Source organism: Hakea prostrata, chromosome 7 (assembly GCF_041222555.1).
Source record: "Hakea prostrata isolate BN-2017 chromosome 7, UWA_Hpros_2, whole genome shotgun sequence".
Classification (NCBI taxonomy): Eukaryota; Viridiplantae; Streptophyta; class Magnoliopsida; order Proteales; family Proteaceae; genus Hakea; species Hakea prostrata.
Window position 1 is genome coordinate 59,857,912 of NC_142606.1, and position 24,717 is coordinate 59,882,628.

At 38.0% G+C, this 24,717-nt stretch overlaps 1 protein-coding gene and 1 pseudogene across 1 annotated transcript; both read right to left on the reverse strand.

Annotated features, from left to right (window-relative positions):
• Positions 1-2,198: 2,198 nt before the first annotated feature.
• On the reverse strand, positions 2,199-12,733 carry LOC149011540 (uncharacterized). Its single transcript, XM_089161664.1, has 3 exons — positions 12,618-12,733; positions 9,700-9,887; positions 2,199-2,796 (listed from the first exon to the last, which is right to left on the reverse strand). The coding sequence occupies exons 2-3, from the start codon at positions 9,879-9,881 to the stop codon at positions 2,610-2,612; spliced, it is 369 nt and encodes a 122-aa protein (XP_089017790.1). The 5' UTR covers positions 9,882-9,887; positions 12,618-12,733; the 3' UTR covers positions 2,199-2,609.
• Positions 3,372-9,689, reverse strand: LOC149011541 (large ribosomal subunit protein eL6 pseudogene; annotated as a pseudogene).
• Positions 12,734-24,717: the final 11,984 nt, after the last annotated feature.

A 24,717-nucleotide genomic window follows, 5' to 3' on the forward strand; every position in this document is an offset into this window, starting at 1 on the left:
TCTTTTCTGGATCTTCGCACACCTCCGGCAACGATCCACCGAACCTCGCTCTGATACCACTTGTTCGGGATAATGGATGCACAACCACGAATAGAGAAGAACATAAGCAAAACACACTAGATGGATTTAACGTGGTTTAGCAAAACCCTACCTACGTCCACCCAAAAGAAAAGAAGTTTCACTATTTCCAGGAAACCACACATCACTCTCACACCCACAAAGTGTTACCCTTTGCTTGCCCCACATCTTTATCCTCAGGATGGGTTTTCCAATCCCTTACAGGGATTGATTCATATATTATCCCATAGAGACTATTTATAAGGAAACCTAAAACCATAATCCCAATGTAATTACAATTTTAACCCAAAATTAATAATTGACCCAAACCCTTTTTCAATTACAAATACAACCAAAACCATAATTACATAGACCCACAGAATACAAGACACCCAAACCCAACAAATTTTACATGCAATAAGTAATTCTCTTGGTCCATTAGTTTAGTAATATTTAGCAGAGTGCAATAATTTTTCATTAATATTCTACAACAAGATCACTGGTGCTTGATTTTATTCCTAGGAAACTTACTCAACATGAGATTTAGATGACATGAAACACATATTGCCTCCAAAATTGCTAATAACTTGGTATCTGGTGTAGAATTTTATGGATTGACACAAGAGAATTCAAAGGGAGGTTTACAGTTTACCATCAACAAGGATTGCAGCCCACAAAGTTTGCATAAATACCGATTGCTTTGATGCGGATACTTTTTCAATAGGGGCATTTCGTGCCATGCAAAAAGGAAAGAAAAACCTTTGATGCTATCATTAAGAGCTTTTAGACCATAATTTGAGGATGATCATCAAAATGATCGATTAAGGAAATGTTATTGAGTTAAATACATTAATATATAAATGCCATAAATAACAACCAATAACATAGTAATTAGCAGCACAATGAAACAAGGAACACCTCTTTCTTCCTCTTCCCAATAAGTTGCTATCTATCATTAAGACACATGTTTGTCATAAAATGATAAAACTAGATCTTGAGTAAGTACTTATATTCTTATACATGGAACTAATTTGTTTCAGTTCTATACAAAATCCAAACAAGATGGCTTTTTACTCCAAAAATGTACTTGGTGTGAGTTGATCTCAACATATTTCAATAAGTATAGCCAATATGTATGTTTCTATTTATTTATTTTAAGTTTCACTAATTTTAACTAGTTTGAATCAATCTAGTATTGACTCATTTCTATCATTTTTGACCACCTTATCACAAGTCGAATTTACCCAAAATTCCCTGGTTTCAGTGAATTCTAGCTCAAAATTTACCCTTGGGTGCAAATGTCAAGGTCATATCGAGGTCTGTGTCTGTTCTTCATCTTATGCCTGCTGATGCTGCTCTGGGTTCATTATGTTCATGATTTTATTTAATCTCACATTGTGTAGCTGTTAGTTATATAAAGGATGCAAGGGATTCAAACAAAGATCATATTGGAAGAATGCATTTTCTTGATCATATCAGAACTGAAAGCTACAGGAAATAGTAATGTGTAGACAATTTCTTTTATAATGAACCTCCTTTATCTCGTAAACCATTTTCGTTTTCAGCTGCAAGAAAATGGTAGATGTAGGGTACAAGCGCCATGCTTTCCCAATCAGGAATGGAACCCACAGTGTTATCCTGTAGGCCCCTTTGTATTTTGTGGTCAAGAAATCGAAAACACAGTGCTCCCCATCAAGATCGCTGATCCTGACTTGCATGTAAATGGAGTGCAGATCACTTCTCTCTTGTGACGGTTTTTCACCACTAAATCTGGAGAAGCCCACATCTCAATAATAGTACTAAAAAAATATTTGATGATGGTAGCCAATCACGTACAGAAACTTTTGATTCTAAATAATTTCAGATCCAGTCGATTTTGTGGATAGGATTTCATTCACAATTCAGAGGATTTCAACCCAAATATTATCCTATAGGTTCAACTGGTCTGAAACTAATGGTTCCCTTTGCAGAGTCTGAAAATTACATGCTCCAGATATTGGCGATTGCTTGCCAAAGAGAATTCCTTTGGTGCTCAAAGATGGTAGTCAATCCAAATAAAAGGAATCAAGATAAGCATTGATCAGCAACATTAGCTGCCAAGTGAAATTCCAAATATCCAATCTAGATATGCATGATCAGTTCAAGAACAGAGCAATCAGATAAGTAGTCAACCGATCACTGGGGGATGGGTAGCCTCATTTAAGGCACAAAGATCAAAGTATTTGCAACAGATATGACAGAGAGCTTATGCAGATTCAAACCTATTCAATAGGTTTTTTCAGAAATTGCAGGAACTAGCATATCATAGAAACTGATGGGGGTAGTAATTCAATGTCCACCCAACCATGAGCCTTCCTGATGAGAAAATGCCAACTCAATGGATTATTGAATCTACCAACTTGTCATGCTGACTTATCAGCTTCAATACCTTGGAACAAAAAAACAAAATTTTGCACGTTGAATCAGATCAGTGACAGAAAAACAACAGTATCTAACGAGAGTTATAAAAATGAAAGCCCACACAACTAGTTTTTTTCTAAGGAGCTCTTTGCTTAGACATAGTAGCCCGTGAATGTAAATCCTCTTCCAACGATTTCACCAGCACAATACCAGGCATAGCACTCCAGCCCAAAGAGAGCAGCAATTCCAGCATCCTCAACCTTCAGTTCCTGCCTATTCTTCCAAAGTTGCTTGACACAATCGAGTTCTTTCCAGAAAGCCTCGTAACGACCAGGAATACTGTAGAATTTACAAGTATAGTTAGTGACGTTCATACAAAAGCAAAGACAGATTTTTACCATCAAGTTCCCCATCAAGTTGGTCAGAGTACCAATATTAAGGTGTTTTAAATTACGCAGCATTTTCCATGTTAGCAAGGAAGAAGAATCCAGCTTCATTAAAAGCTTGTTAAGGCTGCAGGATTTTTATTTCTATAACCGACATATTTCATCAAGGTTATTGTTGGCCACAAAGTTCAGAAATTTGCATTTTACTTAAGGATAGAGTTGGTTAGCATTAAAATATTTGAGTCAACAGTATTATGAATCTTGTTGTGTTCTTGAGGTTGAGCTGACAGCTTATTCTGTTGCCAAGTTATATATATATATATATATTTAAAAAAAAAAACCCAAAACCAGTGATGAAGGCTTCCACACAAGAAGAGTCTAGGGAGACATTTGGCCACTAGCCCTTTTTTTGGAACTGGTAGCATTCAATATTAGGGGGTGGTAAGTATTATATATACCATCAAGAAGAGTCGAACCCATGACCTCTTCATGGACCACTGCACCAAAGCGCCCGCCTCCCCCTTCTTTTTGCCATGTTATATTAGTATATTACCATTATAATTCTACCAACACATAAAAGAGTAACCTAACCCTTTAAATTACCAAAAAAACTATAGTTTTTCTTTTTCTGAAAGATATAATTGCACATTTCAAAGAAACTATAAACTTAATTCGCTCTGTGTTAATTAATTTTTGACACCCAAATTGGAGAGAAGGATGAAACAGAAAGAGTTTCAACATTGTCGTAGTACCCCAAAGAAAGGTAATAATGACTGCCTTATGTTATGGACCAAGAGTCTAGTTGTCCAAGAGAACTTACGAGTGCAGCCCTCTTGACCCCAGGTAAGAAGTTTTTTAAGATCTTTTCCTGTTGTGTTATAAAAGAGTCGGGATCAATATTATATAGCCTTCCAGTGTTCAAAAGATAGCACGTGACTGTTCTTCGGAGCTTTCTTGGCCGCATATAGGAGGTTCCTTTTTCACGGGGTTTGGCCAGAAGGTTTAGGGGGTTTAGATGAGTGAAGATTAAATCTTGATTCGAGTATGTTCAACCTCAAGACTCCATTCCCACAAGCTAGGGTTTTGGAAAAAACTAGGATTCACTTTCTAGGGTTTCAGGGGTTTGGTTACGGTCGTCACCTGGATTGAGTGTCAAAGGGGGTAAGGGATAATGATCCTAAGAGGGGATGAAAATTGCTGGATGGGATGGGGAGTCATAGGCTTTGGAGTTTTGGGGAAAGAAAACAGGGTACCTCAAGAGAGAGGGAGGAGATCTAGAGCCATTTGAGATGAGGAAGGAGATGAAGAATTTGTGTTTGGGGGGCGGGGGGAGATTGTTCACTTACTTGCTGTAGAATACTGTGATCATGGTTGTCAAGGTGGCAAGGTGACCAAAACAGTTGGGGCTCTATCTAGGCGATTAGGTGACAAAGCGGTGCCTAGGCGACCAAAGCGGTTGGTCAAAATTTTCTCAATACAACTACTTTTAAACTGATAAATTTCTATTATAAGCCAAACAAACATTCAATAATCACATTTATCTAAAAAAAAAAATTCAAGAATCATAATTATGAAAGATTGTCAAAAATAGAACACAATTATAAGTTCATCTCATCAAGCATCATAACAAATGACCATGAACCATAGCAAATTATAAGTATGAAAACGAAAGTAATAATTTAACATTTTTACTTACCTCTATAATAGTGTGATGCCAAATAAGTGCCTTATCCATTTAACTATTCATTGATTCTCAATTTCGAAATGACTAACTATTAAGTTCGTATACGGCTCTGTAGAATAAAATTTGATTTTTTTTAAAAAATCAAGAAAAAAATATTATTATGTACAAAATGTCAAAAAAGTGACCACTTTGGTGTCTAGGAGGCAACAAGGCGCACAGACAAAGAAGTAGCACTTAGGCGAAAAAGCGGAAAAAACTATACCTTAACAAAGCGGTTCAAAACAAGGCGGTTGAAGAACCGCCTTGTTGTCTAAGCGGATGCTTTGACAACCATGACTGTGATAGAAGAACTCATGAAGAAGAAATACCACACAAACTGCTGCAGGGTTTCTTTCTACTTGGAAACCCAAGACAACCTCAAATCCCACTCCCTTCGCTGCAACTCTTCTCAAAATTTGTATTCATCAAATAAACTGATTTACTTATATGCTTGAGACTTCATTCATAGCTTCCCTTGAGGGACTCATACCTGGACTCAACTTTGAAAATAGATCAAATAAAAACTTCCACAATAATTAGGACTCCTACTCTAATTAGGAATCTTCCTTCTCAACCTCGAATGACTCAAATTATATAATAAAAGTAGGACTAGACTCCTAGTAGAATTTTGACAGTAACTAGAGAACTCAAGTCCCAATAAGACTCTGATTCTAATAAGACCAAATTTGGGCTGGACTAGGGTACCCAAAATGACCAAAATGCCCTCAATGGGGTTCGGTCTTCCTGCAGAGCCGCAGTGTTGGACAGCAGCCCTATACTTTCTTTCAGCTCTTGGGACTTCTCTTGAGGTGGTCCTGCAACTTCACATCAAAGATGCTGTAAAGTACAAAAGGCTTCCAAACATGGACCTGTAACGAGTTCCGTTAACTTCAGGTGCATCGCCATCTTTACTTAATTTGCACCCAATTTGCATGGGAGTTCCAACTGGGTTGCTAACTTCTTCAACATCTCTTTCACATATTTTACCTAACATGAAAATGGCATTTTCTGACTGACTTGTAAACCAAGAAAGTAGTTCAATTCTTCCATGATATTTCAAATTCTGATTTCAATCTTCGTGCATTCTGTTTACAGGCATCTTTTTTGCTGTCCCCAAATATAATATCATCCACGTACACCATAACCGCAAATTCAATATTACCTTCTGTAGCCACATGCAAATTGCTGTCCACAATTCCATTTCGGAAGCCAATATGTTGCAAACATCCATCTAATCTTGAATACCAACCTTGTGGAGCTTGTTTCAAACACGTCCGGTGCTTTCTTTGTTCTACATAACATGGTCAGATCATCACCAAATCAATCTAATGTAAGATTCATAAGCCCAGAATTGTTGAATACCTAAATCTGAACCTTGCTGTTTTGGTTTTAGATTCAAGTTCCAAAAGTCTAAGGTTATGGGAAATTATGGTTTCAATTTCTAGGGTTTCTACAGGGTAACCATGCTAGGGTTGAGGTCAAGTACTAGCTGGGAGAGGAGAGGTTGTGTTTCTAGAAAGCACAGGGATTTGGTGGAGCGAATTAGGAGATATGGGATTCTAGGGTTTTGGGGAAGAAGACAATGTGCCGCAGGAAAGAGAGGGGAAGTAGTAGGGTGTGATGGGGAAATATTAAGGATGGGCAATTACTGAATTTAGGAGGTTAGGGATGAAGAGTTTCTGAAGAAAAACACCAAACCAAGCTGTCGCAGGACCCTCCTGTGCTAGAGAATCCAAGAAGCCCTAGTGGAATTCTCTACCTCTGCTGTAACTCTCTCTGCAATATTTTCTTCATCAAAAACTCCTTTATTACAAGCATTAGGTTGTGTACTCATAGCCTTTATTGGATGACTCCTACTAGGACCCATCTTCAAAACAAAATCTAAAAAGGACTTCTATTCTAAATAGAACTTCAATTTAAAACAGGACTGCTATTTAACCTAACATAGACTGACACAAATAATATAACAAAATAAAAGTAGATCCGGACTCCTAGAAAATTACTGATTATAATTAGGCCTCGCTGGCTTGAATAGGTCTGCCCCAAAATTACCAGAATATCCCTAGAGCCAAAAATATGCTTTGATGGTGCTGTGGGCTGCTGGTCCTGCATCACCCATCATCATTACCCCCACTTTATGCCCTTATAAATGAAGCCCATTACATTAATAAACCCAAAAATAAAAAAGCTTATGTCTACAGAACCCGCCCAAAACCAAATTTCAATACTTTGAAGCCCAATTTGCCCTTTTGGACATTCTCCATAGCATGATTTATTGTCCAGACAAATTGCATGTCATGGGAATATAGACATAAGATTAAGATTAAGCTTAAGCTCAAGCTCAAGCTCAAGCTCAAGCTGAAGCTTAAGAGAAAATTACATTAGATCCTTAGGCTGGCAATCAATTAGAGCTACTGCCCCTTTAAAAAAATTCAATTACAAACACACCCAGTAAGTTAACAGTTTCATGTTTGAAATTGAAGACCATAACACCATTACTTATCTTAATAATAGTTGAAATGGCTTAACTATCCTTACTAACTTGATTAGGTTTTCTTTGAGCCAACAGCCCAATTGATTCTTTTTTTAACTCAACAAAACCAATTGATTTAAGAAAGAACATACAGACCACAAGGATTAAAAGGAGTTTCGGTGTCCAAACAAGAGTACAAGATCTGAAGACAAAAACTTCGTAGAAGCCAGCTCATTCCAGCCTGAATTAAGAAGAGAAAAATTGGCAGCCAAGTAAATCTCCAAGACTGGAACTCCTTCAATAACCTTTATCAAGGGAGCATTGACTGCTTTCTGGTCATCCTTATCCTGTGTAAGTGTCTATATTTCCTCTTTTTCTGGTTCAAAAGAATTCACGTTCCTCCTTCTTTTTCTTCTTTTCAACTTCATTCAGAAAGTACTTGTGGTCAAATTTATGGGCATTGATGCCAGAAATGTGTACTTTAGTGCAGGTCCCAATCACATATGATTGGTTAACACAGCGGAGAGTAACGTCATTATCTTCAGGAAAACAACCCTTTTCCCCCTTAAACCTCCCAGCAAGGATAATCAAACCATTCCAAGAGGCAATACTCAATCCGAGCTTAGTGGGCTTAGGCTTGTGCTTCTTAACCAGAGACTTCTTGGCATCGTAGGTAGGATACAACTTGGGTGCCTTTCGTGTCAGGGAAGGACAACGCTGTTCTTGGCAATGATGGCCCAGAGACCACGCCTATGGTACATATTTGACCGCAAGTGCTTGCCTACAATACCTTATAAGATCGATCTGGCTCTCTAGTAACCCTTGGCTTCTCATTCTCAGGTGCCATTACAGAATCTTGGGAGTTCCTTCCTGCTGATTCTCTCTAAGCTCCTGAAACCCTTGGAATGTCAAGAACAATAAGTATACTCGATGAGGATTTTCTTTTCCCTTTTGTTTGTGGGTTGAGGAGGGAAGTATGGGGATTTTAAAAATACAGTAGATGCTGAAGCAATTGACTCCTTTATTCTAACAGTAGGGGTGCATTTGTAATTGATATTTTTCAGGGGTAGTAGCTGTAATTGATTGCAAACCCAAGGGATCTATATGTAATTTGCTCAATATAATAATAATCCAGGTAAATTTACATAGAATATCTTGGTTGATACAACCTGAGATGGGCCGACATTGGCTCAATACAAGTCAATGCTGCCCAAGACAACCGTGTTAAATAGTTTCTAGAACTGGCAAAACCAACCTGCAACTGGAATCACAGTAGCAGTTACCACATGAAGAAAGAAGATGAAAAGAATCGGCAAATTAAGAGAAGAGGGGAGGGGAGTGGTAGTGGCAGTCCTTGCCATAGAAGCAGAGCAGTGTCCAACGCTGCCAGAAATATCGGACGATGAGGAGCAGTGTAATTGCTAAAAACAGAAGTGGCAAGGGACAGTATGAGTCATAAACCTCTGCAGCTTTACTAACTCCTCCTTATTGAAAACCTCTGGTCAATTTATTACACAGAGTCAAAAAGGGGGTGGAGGGGAGGGAGAAGATTCATAGCATCTCTCACTGTTATTTGTGGAAATACATGGAGTGCTCATTTAATGATTTGTCCTAAAAAATCATTCAGGTATACTAGAAAGGAATTAAAAAAGAAATAATCCATACGTTGATCTGGTTTATCCTCAATTCTCAAGCTCCAAAATCAAAATGCAGAATCTTGGTTAGTCCTAAAGTTATTCCAGGTTTATCGTACAGGAATTCAGAAAGAGATGTTCTACATGTCAATCTGGTATTCTCAATTATCGAACTCACAAAATCAAACTGCAGATGTTGAACACCCCCCCCCCCTCCCCCTTTTTCCTCCTGTTCTTTTGAAAAGGAGAAGCTGAATAAGTAAGCAAGGGGCAATAATTCAAAGAGCACAGAAAAAGAAAACTCCAAATAACTGAAGATGATTGAGCTGTGGAGTGGTATTGTGCTGTTCACACGAACTGCACTTTTGTTTTTCACCCCAAAGAAAAGAAGAATAAATTAGGTTATGAAGAAGGTCCAAAAATGAGTCCAGAAGGTCAGCTCTTATAAATTTGGCTGTCAAACTGCAAGAATGGGTACAGAAGGTCAGGTTGTCTAAAGTTTTGTTGGACTAAGATCAGTATCAATGCTCACGCAGTACACTTGAATTGACACAAATTTGTCCGGAAATCCAGATCGAGAAGAACCACTCCAATTAAATTTTAGATTCAGTAGGAAATTTATTTATCCTAGGTTTACTTATTGTGTTTATCTTATTATTTTTATTATAACCTTGTTTGAGTTTTTATGATAAGGGCTATGTGGTTCAGGAGTCTCTTATTAGTCTTTCAATACTCAGGTAATCATTGTTATTTCTTTTATGAAAAGTACCTCCTTGAATAAACCAAAACACTCACATAATGTACAAAATTTGTGCACGACAAGAAAATATTAATAGAACAAAGTCCAGAGTTCTCATAAAAAACTAAGGACGTATGGAGTCAAAGGTTAAGCATACAGTTGATAGTTGTATGGGAATGTTGAAAGTTAAGACCACTTAAAAATATCTATCATGAGCTGGATGAAAAATTATTGTAAAAAATATTATATACACATAAAACCTCAGCCAAGCACAAAAAGAGACCCACCTTGCAAGTCTAGTGTAGAAGAGCTGTTTTGATAATAAGTCACATTTTTCAATGGTGGGTGGCTCTTGGATATATTGCTTGTTCTGCTCCAGTAGCTGCTTGTAGTAGGCACATCCATGTTTGGACACAAACTTAGATGCTTGAACAGCCTTTCCTTGTAATTGTTGCAGCTTGGACGCCATGAAACCCTATAGTTTAGCATTGAACAAATTTAAAAAAAAAATTAAAAACAAAATTAACAGTTCAGAAAAATGAAACCAAAGGTTGCCAACAGGGCAGCACTCACAAGCACAGACTATACACACACTGTAAAGAAACTCAAAACACAGCAAAAGAAGTCAGCCCAAAAATAAAAAGGACAAACTAAACCCAAAATCCTAGCAGGAACTGAATCCGCCTGTCTTTGGGCCAAAGTCACAATATGAATCACATTTTAGCACTAGATTTATAGAAACTCAAACACAACAAAAGAAGTCAGCCAAAAAATAAAAAGGACAAAATAAACCCAAAATCCTAGCAGGAACTGAACCGACTGTCCTTAGGCCAAAGTCACAATATGAATCATTTTAGCACTAGATTTATAGAGGAGAACTAGAGGATGATGTTGCACAAAGATAGAATGGAGTGGACAAATAGGAGGAGAGCATTCAGAAGGTTTTGTGATTCACGTATTCCTCTAAAAGATGGAAACTTTTAAAGGACAAATATTTGATGAGCACTGATGTATGGAGGTGAATGTTGGGCAGTGATGAATCAACAAAAAAATAAACCTTGTGTAAATGGAACGAGGATGTTTTGATGAAAGAATAGTAAAATAGACATACCAATGGAGAATAGAATTTGGCCATGCTGTCATCAGTTACAGGAGATCCTCAACAGCCAGGATAGCTGTGGATGAGGTATCCAGACTGAGATGCTATTTCCCTAAACCAGCACCCTCCCCCCCTCGCAAAAAAAATTGTCATCAATTATGGGAGACATCCTCCTTGTCTCAACAGCTAGCTATGGGTAGGCATCCCAGGCTGAGATGCCCACTTCCCTATCAATTCTCTTATATTCTTCCTTGCAATAAAACCTTGCTGTCCTGCTGCACTCTCTATTGATTACTGATCCATGAAGTTGTTGCAAACAACTGTGAACACCAACTGAAGTCTACTAGTGTTTTCCATCCAACATTAAGACCTTTGTTCTTACTACTTTTAACCATTTGAGTGACCCTGCTGCTGTTCTTATAGAGTGACTGCTTGCTGCAACTTCAAGGTTGAAAATTCTACTATCCCTCCATCAAGCGCTGCTGTCTTTTAAATGACAACACCACCGTTTCACTCCCCCTCCATTTGGCCAATCCATTCCACCGGCTGGATTTTTCAAAATCCAAAGCCTTCTAATTTCATTCACCCTCCATCACTTCACCTACGTTCATTAGCATGTCTCCAGGCTTGCAGCAGACATTTTCACCAGAAGACCTTCACTTGGTCCTACCTAGAGCCCAACTAGCGTCTGGATTGGTCTCCCGGACCTTAGATTCTATTTTTGGAGCTGCAGCCATATCTCATAACTGGACAACCAGAATCTTATGGAACTTACAGCAAAGTTTTTTCATACAAACTACACTCACCAGCAGCTTCTAATTCTGCCCCTCGTTTCTGATTTGGTTTGGTGGGTTATTTGGGAGTAATATCCTAGTCTTACATCAGGAACAGGCCTAAAACGATTGTAGGAAAATGGAGAGTAGAGCTATGCATAGATAAGGATTTGTAACGAGTATGGCCATATGGCACTTAATAGAGCTGATTGGAGAAAAAGTATTCATGTAGTCAACCACATTTTGTTGAAATAAAGCTGAGACGAGTTCAGTTGTGTATTTAAATATTTGTAACAAGTATGGCCATATGGCATTGAATAGAGCTGATTGGAGAAAAAGGATTCATGTAGTCAACCACATTTTGTTGAAATAAGGCTGAAACGAGTTCAGTTGTGTTTTTAAATATTGGCAACCAGTAAACGTAGGCTGGCGTGACCCAATTTGCCATTGCCATAACACACTTCTAGTTCACATGCATGGGACTAATTGTTTAACTGCCTAAGATTAGTACCCATCATCAACAACCCTTGATCGATGGGTATTGGTGGCTTATATTAGAAGGCAGGAAACTGGTTTTGCACCAGAAGCTGAGTGTTCCCATCAAACACTGTTGCCTAAGAGAATTGTTAGATACAAGAAACCCTTAAGAATTTCACTGAAGTTGCTAACACTTAATGGCAGGAAGAGATTGTCTTGATAATGTTTGATAACACAAAGGCAAACACCAATATACTTGGCAGTAAACAGAGATGATCGATCCTATGAGGAGTTATGTTCCCTATTCTCTTATAGTCTTAAAAATTACACTTCAGTGCACAATATGCACAGCCTCTCCAGGAAAACGTTAACAGACTCTTACCACTAAAAGCCATTAATCAACCGAGCATTTTCGCAAAATTAATAGTATACCCATGCATTACACCACTATTTAAAGAAATCGCTGAACAGAGTAATGAAAATAGACTACACAAACAAATAAACCGAAGCCCATGAACCGAGTTTCGAAACTTAATATCCAACACATCAAAAAGAGCTCGTTCAATTAAGCCCCATCAGTGCAGTGAACCGAAATCAACGGGAACCTAGCAAACAAGCAGAAATCAACTAAGCAAAATTACTTCAAATGGTTCAGGACAAGGTAAGAGCATAAGGGGATGCGTTCCGGTTTCAATGTGCCACAGAAATATAGGTATCAGACTGAAAGGTATAATATCAGAAACATACCAAGAAACGAAAGAGATCGGAAGAGGGACAAGAAGAACCCTAGATTGAGATAACAATCATAAATTCAACATAGAAATGGATTTTGAAATTTGGAAATGATGTGCGATACCTTTCTCCCTGTCACTCAGAATCGCAGTTGAGAGAAGCGCCGACGAGAAATCCACACACCTTGGTTGAGTCTTGGCTCGTGAATTCTCGAAGAATTGCAAGATGGCACCAGATTTATTCTTTTGCTATTTTATTCTCTCCGACAAGGGCTATATTGTCAACTCACCAAACGACGCAACCCAAATTCCAGAGAAGACGCCCACAGAGTACCATAGAGCGGGCTGCAAATTGGGGTGATCTCAGTATATTTCCGTAAACACCCCTTTAAAAATTCTTTTCTTGGTGAAACACCCTGCTCAAATAATTTTGAACACCATGGTGAATTGGGGATATATTGAACACCTAGTGTCACATCCCGCCCTAAATCCACCAAGAGGATACCCTATCTGGATTACTCGGGGAGTGAATTACAGTCCCGCCGATCAAGTTTAAGAACGATCATAGTCACTTAGCACAATAATATAATCAAAAGCAAGAACAATTCCTTGTTTCCAAATAATTTAATAATAAAAGTCGAGAAAGTACCTCAGAAGGATTCACAAATAACATCAGAGTGCGGAAAGGATTTCATTAGTATAAACAATCAAGTGTAAAAAGGAGGGAGGAAACCCATCCTATAATATTAGCGGAAGATGAAACGATTAAAAGTAAATGTTACAACCGATTCACCAAATAACAAGTGAAACAACTAAGCTATAGTCCCGACAATTCAAATAAAAAGGTTAAAAAGGGAATGAGGCGACATCCCATCCCTAACACACAAATATAAAACTGAACTGTCTACAAACAAGTCCCGATCTCGGTCTACTCGTCTTTATCAACTGGTTCATCGCCACCAGTATGATACAAGTCTTCAACTCGGCCTCCAGAGAGATGACTGCCACAGTCAACAGTGGTAGTACATGCAGAAAAGTCTAACAAAATATGTTGCAAAAAGGAATGAGTTCAAAAGAACTCAGCAAGGTAGTCATTCCATAAAATATAAACCATATGATACAAGTCATAACATGGTGCAATATGATATGGAACACATGATGCAAGTATGGTTCTAACTCTATGAATGCTGGTCTCTAAGGTAGACATGCTTTAAGTCATAGCACCATACTTCTCTGGGTCGTCTGTCACTCTCCCGTTCCATATCTTGGGAATGCCCGGGGAATATCGGTAAAGTCCTCAAAAAAAACCATGGTTGGGGATTTAGTCACCACTCTCTCACATCACCATTTGGTATAAGTATTGGCGCATGTCACCAGTAAAGCCTAGCCCAATGCAAGTCATCTACTCAGTCATATCAACTCAGATCCAGATACGTCCATTCCTCGCCCCCGGCGATCCTTTCCGATATCCTTCTCACTAGAGTCAGCGTAATCCCGGATTATTGACTCATCAACCCTATTGGTCATCCACAAATAGTAAACGGGAAGTTCTCACGTCCTCTCACGGGTTGGTTACCGGTCTTGAGCGCCCGTGAGCCCAAGTCTATCCATTTGCAACCCTACCAATAAATGGCTCCCACAATGAGATTTATGACCTCTCACAGGTTGGTTACCGGTCTTGAGTGCCCACAAATCCCCACTGCTACCACGAGTCGTTCGGTCTCAATGCCCTTCCGATTTGGGTCTGATACGACAGGGACATCCTAGCCAAACCACTAGACAGTCCTATGTATGTCATCCAATAACCCGGGAAAGAGTCGATAGGCACCTTCGGAGAACATCCCATACTATTCCCTCCGGTGCCCAAGGACAGAAGCGTCAATAGGACACTCCCCAATCCCAAGTTATACGTAGGCAATCGCATATTCAAGTTCATCACTTCTCATGCATCCAATACATCTTCATAATACAAGTTGAATCATGATATTGAAATGAATCATCATAGACATAAGTAAACAAGAATAGTAATGTAACATGACAAGAGTATAAAGATTTCAATACTACTGTTCTAACACATATATAACAGTTTTATAAAGATTAAAAGTAATCAAGAGATTCTATTCATAAATAAGAACATAAATCATAAGTTGATGATCTATATGTTTATGGAGATAACCATCCTTACCTTAGGTTGAGTTGATGATGAATTGAGAATACCAAGAATTAGTCCAAAATAATTGTTAAGACCCTAAACAAACATCAATAATAAGTTAGAGAAGAAGTCGGGAAGATCAGATGTCAAACGGATCAAAACGGAGCAAGGTTGCTGTCAGCAACAAGTTGGTCGATGGTCTTGGTCGATGGTATCGACCAAAAGGATCGACCAAAATTGTCTTCAGGACAAAATAGTGGATTTTGGGGATTTTGGTTCGAAATGGGTCTTCCGGGGTTCGGATCGATCTGAAACTTGGAGGGATGATTAATAACAATGTAAGAACACTACCTAGCAAGTATTATCACAATCCAATGGTCCAAATGAAAACCCCCAAATTGAGGTCCTATGTTCTAAAGACAAGAATCCTAGCATTCATGAGAAATTAATGTAATTGAAAGGGAAGCTAGAGAATTAGTTGGGGAATAGGTTAGGAACATGATTACAATCATTTGCAAGCCAGAGATTAGACTAATCATACTCCACATCTCAGTTTAGTATAAGAAATCAAGTTGTTAAGCAAGGAATCATGGTAATGTATATGTAAGGATCAAGATGCAAGTGAAGCATAGCAAGAATGAAGGAAAAGCAAGTATAAATGGGAAGAGACATTCATGGCAAGGTGTTTGCAAGGTTGCAGCACCTTGGCCATGGTCTCATCAGTAAAAGAAGAAGGGAAGTGAGTAGAATAGAGAGCAAGAGAGAGAATCATACCTTAGAAGATGGTAGTTGGAGAAGAGAGACAAGGATTCTTGTAGAAGGTCATCACCCAAGCTAAGGAGGAGCCTAAGAGGAGCCTTCCCACGTTCTCAGGTGTTGAAATGAGTAAAATATCATTCTAGGTTCGAGGTTTCACTTAAATAGAGGAAGGAATATCCAAAAAGCATCTTTTTCTCGATTCTGGGCAACTTTGGTCGATGGTCCTTGGTTGATGGCATCGACCAAAGAGCATCGACCAAAACAGGTAACAGGTTTCAGCAGAAAATCCATAAATAGTTCAGCAACTTCGAATAGGGATTCGGAGGGCTATACAAGGTCAAATTGAGTGAGGTTTTCTCCTACAAGTCCATCAAGAAGTTCAGTTTCCAGAAATACCTTTGGATCAAGCATGAGAGTTCATTATGTCCACCAACTAAGCTCACCTTCTTTGATGCGCAAGCAGGATTTTCCAGACATAGTTCAGCAACTTCGGACAGGGATTTGGAGGGCTATATGGGGTCAAATGGAGTGGGATTTTCTCCTACAAGTCCATCAAGAAGTCTAGTTTCGGGAAATATATTCGGATTGAGCACAAGAGTTCATTTGGTATTTCAACTAATTCACCCCTCTTCGGTGCGCAGATTCAAAACTAACACTGACAACGCTCTCAAGTGAGGGGCACCATCGTCAATGTCCACGGGCTTGGGTTCCGACACCAAATCATCAACCAAAAGGGTCCACAAGGATATTTTCCCCCACTTTGGGTCTTCGGACCTATAAACATAACAGGTCCCAGGCCGGGTCAAGGTTAGGATAAGGCCATACATTACAGATCTACCCTAAGGGAAAGGTCTGACATGGCTTCCTAAGGTTTTCAAAGATAATAATATTGAAATTAAAGTCCAACTTTTAAGGTCTAACATTGAACCAGTCTTTCTTTATCCCAAAATAAATAGGGTGTCCGGGCTAGGTTTGGGCTGGATGTTACACCTAGACTGGCTGTCTGTCCATCCTCCCCATCGGGGGAGCTGATCCGGACTCCTCACAAGAATCTGGATCCTCACCCCGTCGGGGTAGCACTCCCGACCACACAAAACAGTGGGGTCCACGGATGAAATTTTAAACTTTTTTTTTGTTTTTTCCAAAAAGTGTTTTTCACCGTGGGCCCCACTGTTTTGTGTGGTTGGGAACCCGTCTTTGTGCTCCCCGTCGGGGAGCTGATCCGGACTCCACTCACAATGGGTTTGACACAAACTTGGCCGTGGAACACAGTTAGGCCATGAATGAGGATAAATGGATGAGAGGATTTGCACCATACATTATAGAGATCATATATGAAAATTTTGAATTCCATTTGATTCACATTCACATTTGTATAGAGACTAGTAAAAGTGACATGTGCAAATTCACAAAGTATTTATCAATCACCACGTATTGGCTATGGAAGTTGAATGACATATGCATAAGTGAATCTGTTAACAACAACTAAAGTTGGAATTTGGAATAAGTTTGCCTTTAAAATGCGTGATTTTGATTAAACGTTTTTAATGCAGTTTATTCTTCCTCAATTAATATTTATTAATTTTTGGGAGAAACTCTTCATATTCCTTTGGCTCTTAATGGTTTATTTGAAAAACAAGAAGAGGAAAAATTGAGAATTAAATTGATTCAAATAGTTTCAAGAATTTTAATTGACCATTATAGACATCATTTATTACTAATACGAAAGTCTAATTGATTGAATACAGAGGGGCATTGGAAGGAAACAAAATGTAGCCGGTCCCTTGAGTTCATACTTTTATAATAGTAGTATGATAGTATGATATATTCAGTTTCATACTTTTATAAGTGTTTTTGTGTCTTTTTCAGGAATAAGGTGATTGTAGTTATTACAAATAATGTGAAACAAAGTTGGCAAATATATTAGATATTAGAGGATTTTAATCAAAATAAAATCATGGGATTCAATCTTGTTGCCCAAGAAATCATGAATGTTGAGATCCAAGTTAATTAATGTCAAGGGAGCATGAATCTTAGCCAAATTGGAAACAGGTGGATGTCCAAGGAATAAAATTGGTAATAAGATCTGAAAATCGTGTGAATAGACCCACCTTGAATAATTTGGGCATATCTCTCTCTTCTGAACTTGGATTGTGGTGATTCAAGATGCTATGAAAATATAACGAAAATGCATACAACTTTCTAGTTTTGAGTTTTCCCAGAATTTTAACGAATAAATGTTGAATTGATGGGTAAAGAGGACGAATTCATTGAGTGCAAAATATATAAAAAGGAGAACCAACCACGGAGAAGAAAGAAGACAGCGAACACGGATCTTGGCCTTCATCTCTCTCTCTCTCTCTCATTGCACAAGAAGAAGACCACAACACTCTCTCTGAATTCCATTATTATTTGTTTTATGAGCTTTGTTGATGGGAGACCAAACAATATGCTAGTGTAAATTAAAGCAACAACCATAGCAATAATGGATCAAGTATTCAACAAACAAACCACAATAGATACACAAGATTTTAACGTGGAAAAACCCGCAAGGAAAAAACCACGGGACAGGTTATCGGAGTCCACCCAAACTTTTACTATCACCAAATGATGATAATCATGGGTATGCAATCAACATTCCATCTCTAAATAACACTAGAGGACACAAAGTCACAACCACATTATCAAAGAAATGGAAATCAGAGAGAATGGAGAAAAGTCACTAGAGAGGCTTCCCGTGAACTGTGGTAGAATGATATTCGACCGTTGGATTCGCCTTGAGAAAACCAGGAAAACCTCACTTTCTTCTTCCTCCTGTTTCTGCTCATTCTCTCTCCTGTTTTTACGCCTTTTTTCACTGTTGTGCGACTGCTACTTGTTTTTTAAAAACCCTATTCCTTTATTATTCTTTTAAAATAACATGGGCCCACACATATTGTTAATGGGCCAGACCCAACATTTATTATAAGAGCCAATTGCACTGGCACCCCAAAATGGAGGCCTTAAAGCATTGACACCCCACTTTATGTTTAAAAAACACTGACACCCCAATTCAATAAACACACTAGTCCATTCTGTTAGTGAAACTGTTAACCCACTGTTAATTTTTTTGTAATTCCAAAAATGACCTTACTAAAATATGGAAAAAAAAAAAAAGAAAAATCAATCGTTCTTCACAACTGATCTTCATCATAGGCGGAAGAACCTATTCGAAGTTCTGGTTCATTTGAAGGAAAATATGAAAACCCCATGGAATGAAAACCAAATAGATGCACACATTAACATTTAGACACAAACAGACAAGTTGATTCCAAGGTAAAGTAGCTCAATTTGGTGGTGGACCTGCATCAGTGGGGTAGGATGATCGGTGAAGAGGAGGGAGTAGTGGTTGATGACAGTGGAGGTGTAGCCAAACTTTGTGAAGATTATGTTGGTAGACAATGGTATCGGGCGGCAATGGTGGAGAAACCTGGGAAGCGAATCTAGAACAATATACATGTGGGAAGATTAATGCTCGAGGTAGACAAGGTATTGGGCAGCAATGGTGGAGAAACGTAGGAAGCAGAATCTAGAACAATATATATGTGGGAAGATTATTGCCCAACTCAGTAACTACTAAAGGAAAGCATAAGCGTAGGCTTAAGAGTGAATATAGGCTGTGACAAAACCACCAGGCAAAACTAAGGAAGGTATGCAGCTAATGGGGTGACATGCCGTCAGAACAACATCACTTTAAAAAGTTTGGTCATCTTCCTCTGAAGTTAAAAAGACCGTGTACACAAGGAGAAATGAGAAGTGAAACGGTTGAACTCCCAATCGTGCACAAAGTTAAGTTTTTTTATTTTTTTGGTAAATGAGAATAGATTTCTTGAATAATAAGTCAAGGGTATAATAGTCTTTGCAAAAATATAACTGACCAAGTAATAACCCTTCTAACATAATAGGACCTATGTGTTTTTTAAACATAAAGTGGGGTGTCAGTGCTTTAGACCTCAATTTTGGGGTGCCACTGCAATTTGCTCTTATTATAATGAGTAGCTTGTTCTTTTTTCTTTGGGATGTAGGTAAACAATTGTTTATTTCATTAATTTGATAGTTCTATGCCTTCTAGTTGATGCTTTTAATTGTGTTTTAGTCTGGCTGAAGATGCTTTATAGCCAAAACCAACTTATCTTTCATCTAGGGTGATGGTGGATGCCTTAGTAATGATAGCAAGCATACAGTGAGTTCGACAGGCAAGGGCTATGAAAGTGAAAATTGAGACTAACTGCTCTCTCATGGTTGTCCTCTTCAATGGTGAACCAACTCAAGGACCACTGGAGGTAAAAAAAATCCATTAGTGATGGCTATCAAGAAATTTTTTTTTTGTCAAAAGAAAATTATAGAGAAGAACTATTACAAGCACTGGCATCCAACTTACATAATTTACGAAGCCAATAGTTAGAATTTTGCCAAACATTCAAAAGTCTGACATAAAAGACAATCTTGGATAAGGAATTCGCCATAGGTTGGAGTGCTTTGGACAAAGAAAAAACTACACTCATCAAATGTTTGTTTAAGACATTTGATGTCCCACATATTTGAGTTTACTTTCACTGTTGAATCATTTTCATTAGTGATCTGTTGTATCATCTCCAATGAGTTAGATTCAATAATAAGCTTCTTTATTCCCATTTAACAGCATACATTATACATAATCTAATGGCTAAGGCTTCTACTCAAAGAATCAAAATGTACTGAATACCATACAATAAACATGAGATAAGATTACTTTTTACATCTCTAACAACCACTCCAATACCTCCCTTATTTGAGTCGAAATCCATGCAACATCTCAGTTAACTTTGACAAAATCCTTAAGAGATTTCACTACTTGAATGACTGTAAGGTTTGTATATTGTAAGAAGATAAACAATATAGCTCATTTCCTAGCTTGAAAAATCCCTGTCCATGACATGTTGACTAGTTGGGGCCCATATCCTCTCCTAGTTATGACACTTATTTAATTAAGACCCACTATCTCTAGCATGCCCTTTAAAATATGTGAACTTCTATCAAAACAAAAAAGAAAAAGAAAATTCTAAGAAGGATATGAAAATCATAAGAATAATAACATCAAATTTTAATAATTTATATATGTCAGGGAAGACTCACATTCAAGTTGTAATAAACCTCTGACTAGAATGCAGCTTGACTTCATTTAAGCAGGGTTATACTGAATAAACTATAATCATATATATTGGCGTTTGAAAGGAGTCGAGATCTTAATCTTGTACTAATAAAAGGTATTATTATATTTAATAATTGTCTTTTACACTAATTGTTTGATCAATATATATCATATATGACTACATTATGGTTTGCTTGTTGCAAATATTACTCTGTCAGCCCTCTTGAATGACCACATATGCATTTGTATATATAAATTGGTTAGAGTATATATTTGACAAAAGGTTTCTATATTATATTTCTTTTCCTAGAAAAAGAAAAGTCACCACACTACTTATCATATAATGCTTAAATTTTTGTGGGTAGATTCCTCTGCTCACTTGCCAAGTTTTAGCTTAATTACAGTGACACTAGTTAGCAAAATAATGTTTCAAATTGAAAAATCTTGGAGGATTAAACGATGTTTGATAAATGGACGCACTATGCATAAAAGGCTATTATTTTGGTTGATTTTAGGTTTAGGATTGATACATGGTCAATTTAAGATGTTTCTATAGTCAATTATATGATTAAATTTAACACATCATCTAACTATATCCAAATTTTTAGAAGATCACTTATCTGTTAACATTTCTACCCATTGTTTTGTTTTGTTTTTGTTTGTGGATCTGAGGTTCATCCGGGCCAGCTTGTGCACACCATGATTACATCCTCAAGGGAGCTTTTATATAATTAATATAGAAAGGGGCTTCGCCCTTGGCCTCGAGGGGATTCAAACTCTAACCTCTTATGTGGAAGCGTTGGCCTTTTGCCAACTGAGCCACCCCTCAGGGTTAATTTCTACCCATTGTTGTTAACTTTAAAAGATCTTTGCAATAAGAAGTGGAACTAGGGCACCCTTGGTTATTTAGTTGTCTATAAAGCGGTAGATAGGTTTATAAGTATTATGCATGGAAACTCAAAAGCTTGTCAATCTAACTCCCTCTTTAAACAACCACGATCCTCGATCATCCATTTAAAATCCCTAATCAAAAAGTTCTTTACCCCATATTTTAATCATTTTGATATTATGATTATTATTTTTTAACACCTTAAAGGAAAATTGGAAGATAAGTTTATACCTATAGTCAAGAATGAACCCCCTAGATAAAATGTTAGATGTTTTTAAAGGGAATCACTCCACAAAAAGAGTTGTGTGACTTAAGTAAAACTCACCTTAAATGCGAGAATTTATAGAGAGTAGGTGTTTAAAGCAGTTCGGGGGGGGGGAAGTATTGAGATTTGCATGAAAACAATCATCTCATAAAAAATATCAATGTGAAGGATTACAAATTCTTAAACACACTCTCTTTAATGGTTTTCTCTCCCCTGTTTTTTGATCACCATCAAACCAGTAACAAGAAGTAAGGGCCCATAGGCTCAGGAGATGGGAAGAGGGGGTGTAAAAGGTGCAGTGGAACGAAATTTTAAACCCAAGACCTCCTTAGACTTACTACCCCCACATAAAAGACTGTCACCATTGTACCAAAAGCACATTCACTTCTCCTTAACGATTAGTGGTCAAATATTAATAACTATTCCACATAATCCCAAGAAATAAAAGTAAACATGAATATTCTTTTGAAGGTTGTACTTTTGAAGGAGGAAAACTTTTTCGGAAATGTAGAAGAGAAAGAAATGTCGAAAAGATAAAAGATTAGTACCAACTAATAGTAGGGAGGGGGAGCAGAAAAGGGAAGGAGAAGATTTTATAAAAAAGTTGAAGATGTAAATCTCATGTTAAATAAAATAATTTTTTTTTCTTCTTTCCCCTCTCTTTCCCACAAAGTCCTACTTAAAAGTGTGGGACTTATATAGAAGATGAGGTGGGAAAATTTGTTTTACCATGTAAGCAAATGTTTTCTTTAAAGCATAGAGAATTGTCTTTCCATTATTCTACCCTAGCTAAACAAATCTAGATTTTGGTATTCAGTGGAAAAGAGTGAGAAAACTATATTTCCAATGATATTTTCAAAACTTTAGTTTGTTTCTATATTTAGTTATATGATTAAATTTAACACATCATAAATTTTAATAAGGTTATTTACTCATTGACATTTCTACATGTTGTTAACCTTAAAAGATCTCTCTAATAAGAGGGAGGGCATGGCCCTCAACCCTAGAAGAGCTCCACCCATGGTTATTTAGTTGTCTATAAAATGATTGATTTTGTATAGGTTTATAAGTATTATGCATGAAAACTCAAAAGCCTAGCTAATCTAATCCCTCTTTACACAACCATGACCATCATCCATTTAAAGTCCTTAATCAAAAAGTTCTTTACCCCATCTTTTAATCATTTTGCTATAAAGTTTATTATTCTTTAACATTTTAAAGGAACATTGAAAGATAAGCTTTATTATACCTACGATCACGAATGAACTTCTAGATAAAAGGTCTAAATGTTTTTTAAAAGGGGAATCATAAAAAAAAAAAAAAAAAGAGTTGTGTGACTTAAGTAAAACTCACCTTAAAGGCTAGCTTTTCAGAGATTAGGCGTCTAAGGTAGTTCTATTGTACCCTCGATGATAAAGGGAATTTCATCGGAAATTCTGGGAGGGGGGAGGAATCAAAGAGAAGTACCGAGGTTCACATGAAAACAATTATCTCACAATAAATGAGATTGTATCATGTACAAGTTCTTAAACACCTTCTCCTTAATGGTTCTCCCTCTTCCTCCCCCTTTGTTGGTCACCATCAAACCAATCACAAGGAATGAGAACCCATAGGCTCAGAGGATGGGAAGGGGGGCGAGAAAGGTGTAGTGGGAAGAAAGTTCAAACCTAAAACCTCCTTAGAATTACCGCCCCCATATAGGAGATTGTCACCCTTGTATTAAAAGCACATTCACCTTGTTCCACATAATCCTAACAAATAAAAACAAATATGAATATCCTTTTGAAGGTTATAGTTTTGAGGAAAACTTTTCCAATAATGTAGAAGAAAAAAATATGTGGGAAAGATAAAAAGTTGGTATCCACTAGTAGTAGAGAGGGGGGCAAAAAAGGGAAGGAAATGATTTTATGGAAAAGTTGAAGATGTGGGTCTCATGTTAAATAAAATAATATTTTTTCTTTTCCTTCTCTTTCCCATAAAGTCATACTAAAAACTATGGGACTTTGTACTAGAGATGGGGTGAGAAATTTTTTTTTTTTTTTTTTTGGTAAACAACTAAAGAAAGTACAGACATAACTGCATGAATACACAAGGTTCAAACCGAACCAAGGAGTGGAAAGTGATCAAACTCTCATACATGCAATAGACAGGGTCATCCAGGATAAGGGTTGGGACAAGCCCAAAATGGGTCACGCCCAAAGAACCCTTAGAACAAAGACTGTAGCAACTACAACAGCAAAATACAACACGCCACATAGGGCGGAGATACAACACCCTCATAGGGGAACATACAACTCGCCTCAAGGGTGGACACAAAACTCGTGTGGTTGTTGCGGTGGTAGCATCAAAAGTGCGGAGGAGGGTTGGACTTGCCATCCGGCTCTGCCCAAGCTTGCCACAAAAGAACTTGGATCCAGATTTGGAGTTAATCTGCAGTGTGCACCAACGATCGCTGCAACCAAAGAGTTTATTTTTATTTTAAAACTGAAGAAAGGAAAAAAGAAATGCTGCAACCAGGGAGAGAGATCGGCCGGAAAAACAAACAGATCGAAGCTAAAAAAAACTAGAGATCTGGGTGTTTGAGCAAAAAGACAAGGAGGGAGAGGAGTAGATGAGTAAGGGAGATAAAAAGGAAGGAGGGGAGTAGATGAGGGAGGGCTGAAAAGTAAAACGAAATACCAGATCTGGGATCTGGCGGTCCGCGCAGGCGTGGAGAAACGGAGGTGGAGAAGGGAAATGCGTAGATGAGGGAGAAGAAGAGGGAGATAGGGAAGGGAGAAGATGGGGGAGATGGAGATGGAGACGGAAACGGGAGAGACGGAAATTGGAGGGCGGGAGGTGGAGATCGGAGGGGCGGAAGAGGAGAAGGAAACCGGATGAGGGGAAGAGGAACAGGGGAGACGGAGAGACCACTCAAGCGAGCCTCTCCGCCTCAAGCTTCGCGATCTGGAGGTGTTGCAGAGCTGCCCAGGCTAAGAGATTAAAGTAGG

Coding starts and splice junctions, on each gene's coding strand:
- LOC149011540 (XM_089161664.1), bottom strand. CDS start 9,881: ATGGCGTCCAAGCTGCAACAATTACAAGGAAAGGCTGTTCAAGCATCT. Junction 2,797..9,699: donor TTCTACACTAGACTTGCAAG/GTGGGTCTCTTT, acceptor TAAATTCTACAG/TATTCCTGGTCGTTACGAGG.